Here is a 9,975-nt window from a genome sequence, read left to right as displayed (position 1 = left end):
TGTAGCAGTAAAAAAAAACCAGTGAAATGGTCAAGAAATTAGTGATGGTCTGAAGCTATTGGGTTGCATCTTCGCTGAACTCATCATTACTCATGACAGTCAGTGACATTATGCAGGTTATTGCATAGTGACCATAAATTAAATTGAACTACTGCTGTATCTAGTATCATCACATTCTTTAAAAACAATTGACATAAAGATATTTATGTAAAAATGTGGACTCTTACTAATATCAGAGAAAAATTAAACTGCCTATATAGATTGTTATATGGGTCAGATTATGACTATAGTGCATGTCATTTTGGCAATATTAACCTAAATATAGCTCATCATAAACATGTGTCTACCTAGATATTTTCCTTATTTTTCTCCCTACATTATCAAACTGTGTTAACACACTTCTCTGGTTTTGGACAGGTGTTGCAACATGGTATGGTCTTGCTTGGTAGTTCAGGCTGGCCTCACACTCACTGTGTAACCCGTACTGGCCTTGAACTCTGGGCAATCCTTCTGCTTCATCCTCCTTATTGGATTCAAGGAGTGTGCCACCAGCATTTTATAGGAGTCCCAGGTCTCATATTCTTTTAAAAGTCCTCCCTCTACCATACAAACAAGAAGAAAGTAGTGACAGTGAACTGTAGTTGTTTACTAGCCATCAAAATTTAAATATGATTCTTCAACATAGCCCATTCACACCCCCCAAAGCCCTGATAATTGTGTCTGTCTTGTAAGGCTATACACTAAAGTAAGTAACAACCTTTTGCAATTCTACAGTCCCACATAAACAAGTGTTAGCCACACGTTAGAAGAGTAGAATTCGTAGCTACTTCTGTAACAGCTTCTAGCACATTCCCCTAGCAGACCCAAATAACAACGCTGAAGACACCATTTTAAACTGATTGCTTCAAAGCCTCCAGCATTAAAACAGAGCAGAGCGCACGCTGAGGTAAACACCTGCCTTTCATGGTGTCATCAAATAGGGTTTATTGGAAGCACCCTCAGCAAGATTACTTTTTTAGTGGCATGTCTTATTTGACTGAATTAAGGCAAATAATTTTTTAAAATATAGTAAGAGTTTAATTCTAATAAATCTAGAAACTATTGAAATTGAGGTTAGTAACCCTTGTATTTTCTTTGGCAAATTTACCAGACTCATTAAAAGCAAATAAATGATCAACCATGGAAATGTCTTCCCAATGTTCTCTTGAGAAAAGCAGAAAATCATATTGCTAAATTCAGAAACACAAAATTCCAAATTAGATAATTTATATATTATTCAATTTCTCTGTTTCTAAGTTCTTGACCCAAATGATTCATTTATTCATTGAGTGTACATTTTAAAATGTCACCAATTTGGAATTTAATATATACTCTATTTCTATTCTGCCCAAACCAGCTTCTTTAAAAAAAAAAAAATCATCTAGTGTCATTTGAGACATCATTAACATACTCATTTCAGTTTTTAAATAATTGTGTATTGAAGTCTTAAATAAAAACCTTGATAAAAGTTGGCAAATAAAACTCACTTTTGGAAGTTGGCAAACTCGAATTCAAAATAATATGTAGTCTACAGTTAGTAATAATTTGCTCCTAAATTTTTAACTTTAATTCCATTACATTTTCGGCTATAAGTAATATATTTAATTTGTACCTAAGTCATGCATATTGTTTTTGCTTACTGGTGTTCCAAAATAAGTTTTAATGTCTTTAAAATGGTACTCTAGTTGCAGACTTATAAACAAAGCATGCAATAACTCAAATTCCCACAGCTTGTAAACTGGAATGCATTTCTACATTATATTAACTTATTTTTTCAGTATACCCATGGGATGCCTTCCTATACTTGGATATTACTATCACTGTGGCTTCCTGACTCCTCCTTCAATAATGCTGTTAATTCTTTTTCTAAAGTAAGTGATGGAGCTGCAGTGATACAATGAATGATCAACAATTACCATGTATCAAATTAAGCTAAAGACTGCTTTTGGATTTGGCAGGCTCAATTAACCACAATCCTAAGAAAGTTAATTTTGTTATCACAAGACTAGCTTGGTTTTTAAAGGTACATATATATTACTTTGGCAAATTCCACGTATTTGACCTAGTTTTCTCCTTAATTACAAAGTTCAAAGAGTACTACCTTCACTATCCCTCATGTTTAATTTCCAAGCTCATACATTTTGTCTGCTTTCCTCCTATGATAAAGGTTTATTTTCCTCTCTGAATGCTAAAGGATTGTACCTGTCAGTAATCACAGGTGTGTTCCAAAATTGCTACCTCCTCCTTTTAAATCAAAGCTACTTCTCTCACACAAACATGACATAACCACTTCAAGCTTCCTGACTCCAAAGTCCCCATCAGCTGCCAAGCAACTTTTCTTGAGTCTGAAGTGCATCCCAGGTCATGGCTCAAGAGTGGGTAACTGAAAACTTCATGCAACTTTTCTACTTCCCCATATAACATGTACTTGGTCTAAATCAAGGTATGCCTGATTAATTACAATAGATTGGAATTAAGAATGCACATTTAGTTAGACAGACTGACCACACTGTCTAACTGCTGTGTTATAATTGCTTGCAAACTGGCCACACCCTTAGACATTTAGCTCACTCTTCTGAAGTGAAGGACCAGGATGGCTGGCTGGCCTTCAATTTTATTAAATAGTTCAAAATCTCGAAAGAGGGCTAGTAGCTCTGAAACATGCTCTGCCAAGGAATCTAACATAATTTGCTGCCTTGTCTCACATTACACATAAATCAAACGATTTCTCACCGCTACGTTATTCTCATCTCAATTATGTTGATGTTTGTGTCTTATTTACATAACTTTCAAGAACAACCCATCATAGCTTTTGAAATTTTTGCCCTTTAATTTGACTTCAAGCAAAAATTCATGGCAATCTTGTAGGCTGTGAAATAGTATAAATACATGTACACACATTTATCATGAAAAGATTCATGGCAGTTTGACAATGACTTAACAATTACGAAATTTAAATATTGTTTTGGGTTTTGCTGATTCTAAATAAAAGAGTCTAACTGCTTGTTAAGTTTTGGGTTTGAAACCCCAAATATTGGGATACAAATGAGTTGAGACACTGGGGGGGGGGGGGAGAGACCTTAAAAAGTTAGAGAAAGGCAACAAACCTGGATCTGAAAAAGTCTTGTTCCTACATTTCTAGGCTATGAGCAAGCGAGCATTCCTGGTTCTTCCCTGAGGAAATCTGTCCGGCCAGAAGATTAAAAAGGAAGTCCACGCTACAAGAAAAATTACACTTCCTGGCCTAGCTCGATGGCTGTCTAGCTGGTCTGTGTGAATTAACAAACAAGTTGTGTGTGGCCAGGCTGGCACGCGGCAAAGTGACAGTTACCTTTCGGTGTTATCCTGGCACTGCCTCATCCACATAAGAACTGTCAGTTTCTCCATTTAACTCTCAAAAAATCTCACCCGGGAGAAGGCCCTGAGAACGCTTAGCTCCTTCCATGGGTCCCCAAAGTACCAACAACTGTAAATAAAACAGCAGGGAATTCACCCCATTTTATATAGAGCAGGTATCAAACTTAAAAAAAGCACATCAAGTCCTAGAATTGCACAGATCCCTAATCCGGGACGGGCAAATCTTGCCCTGACCTCTTCACCTGAAAATTGACTGCCCTGAGCCTGCCCATGCCTCCAGTACACACTTTCCCAAAACTTTAGAAGGCAAAGACACAGCAGATAGAAACAGCACACAGGAACCACCAGATTCCGGGTGAAACCTGACCTCTCAGTGAAGACTCCAGGAAGAAGGAAAGATCAGAGGAGACCGGCTCTGCGGGGGTCTTCCTGAGGAGACCCTGGAATGAACGTATTTATTTTCACGCTGCAACTGCTGATCGCTTTACAGAAACATACCATGCTGTAGCTCTGCGTGGAGCTGAGAACAACAGAAACATTTATTAATGTTATAATTATAATTACTCTTTAACAAAGCTATTATTAAATAACCTGTACAAAGCCCGAATCGGGCCTAGCGAAAACTCAAGCCCTGTTTTGAATCTCCCAAGGCTCTTCCACTTTTCATCAACAGCGATTCCTACAAAGCAAAGCCAGCCCGGGGGTAGAATCCCCGACTGTAGGTCTTCCAGGCAGGCGATAGTTCGGCCTTTGGAACTGTCCTGGGAAAACTTAGGGTTCTCAATCATGATCCAGTTCCCAGCCCTGCCCTGCCCTGCCCTCTGCTCTAGGGCTGGGCAGCAGGGCTTCCTTACGGGAGGAGGACACTCAAAAGTTGGTTTTTAAAGTTTCCTCTCTGCCAGCAGCCTCGATGGTCTGCCTCGGGCCTGCTAGCAAAGGTGCTGGGAAGGATGTCCTGGGCGGGGGTGGCCTGCCAAGTGCCCGGGTGAGCTCATAGGTCCCGCGGGTTCTCCCGCTTCACCCCCGCCTCGGCGACTTTGAGCTTCTTATTTTGGTGCGTCTTCACGTGCTTAGCGAGGTGGTCGCTGCGCATGAAGCGTTTGCCGCACTCGGGACAGGCGAAGCGCTTCTCGCCCGTGTGAGTCCGCAGGTGCCGCTGCAGCTCGTCCGAGCGCGTGAAGCTCTTGCCGCAGAAGAGCCAGTTGCACACGAAGGGCCGCTCGCCCGTGTGCCAGCGCAGGTGCGCCTTCAGGTGCGACGTCTTGCCGTACACCTTGCCGCAGCCTGGCACGTGGCACACGTGTTGCTTCTTTTTGCCCGGCTCCGCCTCGGGGGCGCCGCCAGCCGCCTGGCAGTTGGGGCAGCGGCAGCGGCGGCACCTCCTGGCCGTGGCCGCCAGGGGGGCCTTGGTCTGCAGTAGCGCGGCGATCTGGCTCTGGTACTGCGCAAAGTCCGACGGGCCCAGCACTAGGCCCCGTTGCAGGGCAGCCGCAGCCGCTGCAGCCGCCGCAGCGGAGGCGGGAAAGCGGGGAGCGTGGGGGGGCCCGGCACAGGCGCTGGACAGGCTAGTCCCTGGAACCCCGGAGCCTCCGGGCCCCGCGCCCGATTGCGGGATGCTCCACCAGGGGAGGTCGTCCGGGGCTGGGGCGGGGGACAGCTGACGGCAGGTGGGCGGTGGAGGTGGAGGTGGCGGCGGGGGCAGCAGGTTGGAGTAGCCCGGGGGCAGAGCGGCCTGTGCGGCGGCGTAGGGCACGTAGGCGGGCGCGCAGCTGGCAGGCAGAGCCGCCATGCTCGAGGGCAGCATCTTGACCGGCGAGAACTCGTAAGGGTACGAGGGATCCGCGGGGGGCGTGAGTGGGAGCTCGTGCGCAGCCCCGAAGGACGGCTGCAGGTGTGTTTTCTGTGGCGTCAGCCCCAGGCTGGGATGTGGGGGAGCCAGGGCGCCTGGCGAGTGCGCGGGCATGTCGGCGGTCCACGGGTGGAAAAGCCTGGAGGGTGAGCCCAGCGCTGGGTCGTAGGGCACCTGCAGGAAGTCGGGGGCCGCCGCCGCGCCGGGCTGGCCGATCCGGCTACAGGTGGCGGCCAGCAGCGCCAGCGGCGAGTGCTTGCCTAGGTCCGGGGAGGCGCTGGGGGTGCGGTCCTGCATGGGCGGCGGCGAGGGAGGGCGGAAGAGACAAAAGGTTAGCGTTCCAAGCGCCGATTCTGGGCAGGCTCGCCACCCCCACTATTATACCCCTGCCCCTCCTCCGCCGGGCCGTCCCTCCCCCAGACCTCACCGCACCCCACGCGCGCATCCAGCGGTCCCAGGAAACTTTCAGCGCTCCGCTACCTGAACCCCCGGTGCGCGGTCGCTTTTTGCTAAACTACTTGGCTCAAAGAGACGCCAATCAGCCTTGAAGGTAGGCGCAAAGGAAGAGGCAGAGGGACCAGCCGGTCAGGAAGAGCCTGGAAACACCCACGGTCGAGCTGTGGGGTCGCGTGCGCTAGCATTTTATACGCTGTTTTCCTTGCATCCGCAGCGTTCCTCTTTGGCCTATCCTGGGCTAAAGTCAGCAGAAGAGTCCAGCAAGGTGAACTCAGGCCCAGTTTTCTGCTACTCTGACATCCACATACCTCCCAATCCGTGCATCCCTCACACACACACACACACACACCAGGTTAGTTGTCAAGTTGGCATGGGTGCTCCTAGGTCGGACTCCAGTCGCACCCTTAAGCGGGAGATCCTTTTGAGATTCAAAGGTGCTCCAGGCACCCGCACAGATCCCGACTCTAGATTCCCACCTGCTCCCTCCCTCTCCCGGCCCGGTCCTGACCTGGAGGAAAGCCTGCAGAGAGTCGTTCCGGAGGACGGCCACAGCGGCCATGGCTACTTCTTGAAGGCCGCTCGTTGTGGAGCGGGACGCGGCCGCCGAGGCATGGACACCCGAAGGCGAGGACGACCGGCCGCCCAGCGTGCCTCCGAGTCCTCCCCGCCCGCGCCCCGCTCGCTCGCCCCGCGCGCGGTCTGAGCGCTTCAGGATCACCTCCAAGAATTTGATAAGGGCTTTGCTGGGCCGCCAGCCAGTCAGAGGAAAGATTTATGGCTTTGAAGTTTGCCGCTACCCAATCATCAAAGAATAGCGGCTCTTTCAGAAGCGAAAGCAAATCCTTTGAATCCACAAAGCTCCTATGGTGTGTTTGTTGGTCTGGATAAAAGAACTGATTATTAGGGGGGATGGGAAGGGAGGAGATAAAGGCGGGACAATTAATGAAGTAATCACTATGTGGGAAATGTATATACACAAATAATTGGATTTTCCTGATCAAAGGGGGCCTTGCCGCCTGGAGACTCGCGCTTGGGTTGCTCGGGACACTCGATCCCCCACCCCCACTTGCAATTAAAGATTTGCACCAAGGCAGCGCGCAAAGTGACAAAGTGTCTTTGTTATCTCTAGAAAAAAATCTGCCTTCAGCTTTCAGGAGCGGTACTTTGAGACTGGGCTGAGGGTAACTTCCCGGTACTTACTCCGCACCCTCACGTCGCCGACCAGAGTGAGCTCCTGGGGCGGGGCGTGGGACTGACCAAACCCGGCCGGCCGCGTGTCCCACCCCCTGGCCGCCCGCGGAGGCGCAGGCAGCTCGGTGACCCTGGGCAGGGCTGGGCGGCCTCCCAGGCGGCAGTGGGTGGCGCACACGCTCCAGGTCCTCCCGCTTGACAAGCGGCAGAGTCCTCTTGGGGCTCCCACTGGTGACCTGGAAGTTTTCCTGGAGCTACAACTTTTGCAGAGTGAACCTAGGAAAAAACCCGCACCGCGCTTACTGCTTCCTCCCACATCTGAGCTTGGCAGGACACCAGAAAGAACAACCCGGAACATACACTTGGGGTGGTGGGCGCCGGGGGGGGGGGTGGTCGGGGGAGCGGGGTGAGGTTGGACTATACTTTCCAGACAAGCAGCAGTTCTGCGTGTTGAGCAGGACCGGGCAAGCCTCCCACTTGTTAGGCTCCATCGGCTTGGAAGTTTCTCCGCGTTCCCCTTTTCCCCATCTCACCTCACTCCATCTCCGTGGTTTAAGAACCCACAGATCACTGGGAGGAGGTCCCTGGACGGGGGAAAAAAGTCAAAGCAAACTCTTGTTCCGGTCATCTTTGGAAAGTTCATCCACAGGAGTGCTTTGTCTCAGGCACCCAAGTCCTCTCCAGGGGCTGTCCCCCTCAAAACTTCGTTGGAGTAGTCCACCGGCAGGATCAGTCAGCCTCCTGCCTGTCTTCTGTCCAGGACCCTCCTCTACTAGTTTCGGAGCCGAAAGGGATGGACTAGTGGCTGGCAGGACGACACGGGGCCTTCACCGCTTTTGGGGGTCTGGAGTGCCGGCAGAGACTCGGCAGTGGCAGCTTAGGTGACGGCACAGAGAAGTGGTTCGCCTGAGGTTGACTTAGCCTGATTCTTCTCCAGCCTCTATGCTTCCGGGATCTTCAGTCTTTGAGGCCGCCTTCCAGCTTCCCTGGAAGCCCCAAATCAGCTGAGCTCGCGTTGGGTGTTTATGCATCGTCCAGGGACCACCATGCGATCAGGACTGATGTTCCAGGATCCGGTGGCCTAACTCCCAGATTAGCGCCAGAGGTTAGCAGAACTCTGCACTGAATATCGGTGCCCTTCACACGTCCCTCAAGAGCCCTGACACTATGCCATTTTAAGAAGGCCCATATTCTCTCACGCTCTGGACGTGCCTTCGAAATGGAAATGACTACCAGGCCTCACATGCCCCCATTCTAGCATCTCCTCCTTCTCCCCAACGAGGTGTCACTCGTGGACCGGTGAACAGTCACCTCACAGCTCAACCCACGCGGCCTTACTCCTCCTGAACGCGAGTTTAGGGTTCTGTGCAAGCGGAAAGGGGAGATGACTCTGGTTTGCCCTGGGGCCTGGCCGACCTGCCCCTTCCCATGTCCAGTTGCAAGGATCCAGCTCTGGAGAATCCTGGGACCAGAAGGAGACCTTTCTCAAGTGCGCATCTGAAGCCAGGGAGCTCGGCCAGGGCAACCTGGAAGGCTGTCTGTCTGGTTCCTCTCTCTTTCTGAGCCTTTTCCAACCTGTCTTTTCTGGAAGGAAGAAAAGCAAGCTGGTAGTATCTTCTTTGGCCAAATGTGTTAGCTATTTTACCAAAAAGGCAAGATGAGTCAATTTACACCCCAATAGTTACAAGAGATAACTTACCCCGCTAACTTTTTAGGCTATTAAAATTCCACCACTAGCTGCGCGCAGGGTTGTTAAGCGCTGTAACTTTGAAGCCAGGTTTTCCCTGCCTTGTCCTTGAGATCCCTGGTAAGTACGCCTCTGCTTGCCCATCTGTAAAATGTGCTTCCTCTGTACAGTGCTTGTGGGCTTAAAAGAGTAGTACAAAATCTGCAGAACTGTGTTAGGGGAACAGTACGCTCTGGAGCACCATAGTCGCCCCACTCCCGAATTTGTTGAAAACAGTTTCAGCCCTCCCAGGGCCAACCAAGAGTTTGGAGAGAGACTTGGAAGAACAGAGCTTTAACTTCCCTCCCTTCGCGTGGAGCTCCAGAACGAAAGAAAGAAGATGGGGGGGGGGGGGGGAATCTTCCTAATGAAGTAATATTTGGAGCGTCCATTAAAAATGCAGTGCAGGGAGATCAAAGCACGATATTTATTTTAGAAATTTGTTGCAATCACCAAGAGATACAGGTATCAAGGCCAAATGTCAGTTCCGTTACACAAAGCCCCCGCGCGGGGCTAGAGCGCGTGGCTGCGGTACCGTAATGTAAAGAGACTTCAAAGACCAGGCGCTCTGCAAAAGTGCGCCGCCGCCGGGGGGGGGGGGGGGGGGCGGAGAAAGGAGCCAGAGAGCCCGGGAGGGCCAGCGCGCCCCTAACGGCTCTAGGGCTGCGGGGCGGGGGTCAGTTCAAAGAGGTATCCGCGGGGGCGAGTTCACAGGAGGGATGGTTTAATGGGCTTTCCTTTGTTGATGAGTGTATTTGTGCCGCGCGGACCCGGGAACTCCTACGCGCTCCTCGCGCCTCGGGGTGGAGGTGGGGGAGCGGCGAAGTGGGAGCAAACTTTCACTGCGGCGGGGGGCGGGGAGGTTGAATACTCGTCTCTCCAGGCAGGCGGCTGGCGGGGCTGAGCGGTAATCCCAACTGCTCCCGGAGCAGCAGGGTGCCGAGACTGAGAAGTTTGCAGCCCGGGTTCTTGGCAGGCGGGCCGGCAGCAGGAGTCATCCGGGTGCAAACGGCTGGCGAGCAAAGGTGGGGAGGTAAACCCACACCCGCACTGGCGCAGAGGGGCAGGCCTGCTCTGTCTGGGGTGTGGCTGTTTTGACCTGATACTTTCTGAGACCTCTTCTAGCTGTCTACAGCTTAAATGCATCAGACAGTCACCCTTCTGTAGTTTTTCCTTTTCTTTTTTGAAAAAACAAAAACAAAAACATATCATACATATTGGTTATGTTCTTCCTCCTCTCGCAGTTCTTCCTTGATCCCCCACCTCCCTATCCACCCAACTTTTTTTTTTTTTTAATTTTGTTTCTTTCTCTCTTTCAAATTAGAAAGAAAAATCCATACACTATTTGGGTCATTTT

The 9,975-nt window shown here is 50.2% G+C and overlaps 1 protein-coding gene across 2 annotated transcripts; it reads right to left on the bottom strand.

Moving 5' to 3' along the window:
- Positions 1–228: 228 nt before the first annotated feature.
- Sp5 (Sp5 transcription factor) lies at positions 229–8,661 on the bottom strand. Of its 2 annotated transcripts, XM_036186434.1 has the most exons (4): positions 8,592–8,661; positions 6,902–8,476; positions 6,210–6,581; positions 229–5,536 (listed from the first exon to the last, which is right to left on the bottom strand). In XM_036186434.1, the coding sequence occupies exons 3-4, from the start codon at positions 6,258–6,260 to the stop codon at positions 4,388–4,390; spliced, it is 1,200 nt and encodes a 399-aa protein (XP_036042327.1). In that variant the 5' UTR covers positions 6,261–6,581; positions 6,902–8,476; positions 8,592–8,661; the 3' UTR covers positions 229–4,387. The 2 variants fall into 2 exon arrangements, with proteins under 2 accessions (XP_036042327.1, XP_036042326.1); XM_036186433.1 differs by having other exon boundaries at positions 6,210–8,476.
- Positions 8,662–9,975: the final 1,314 nt, after the last annotated feature.

Source organism: Onychomys torridus, chromosome 4, assembly GCF_903995425.1.
Source record: "Onychomys torridus chromosome 4, mOncTor1.1, whole genome shotgun sequence".
In the NCBI taxonomy this organism is placed as follows: Eukaryota; Metazoa; Chordata; class Mammalia; order Rodentia; family Cricetidae; genus Onychomys; species Onychomys torridus.
Note: the sequence above shows the minus strand (reverse complement) of the source record. Positions and strands in the feature narration are given on the sequence as shown.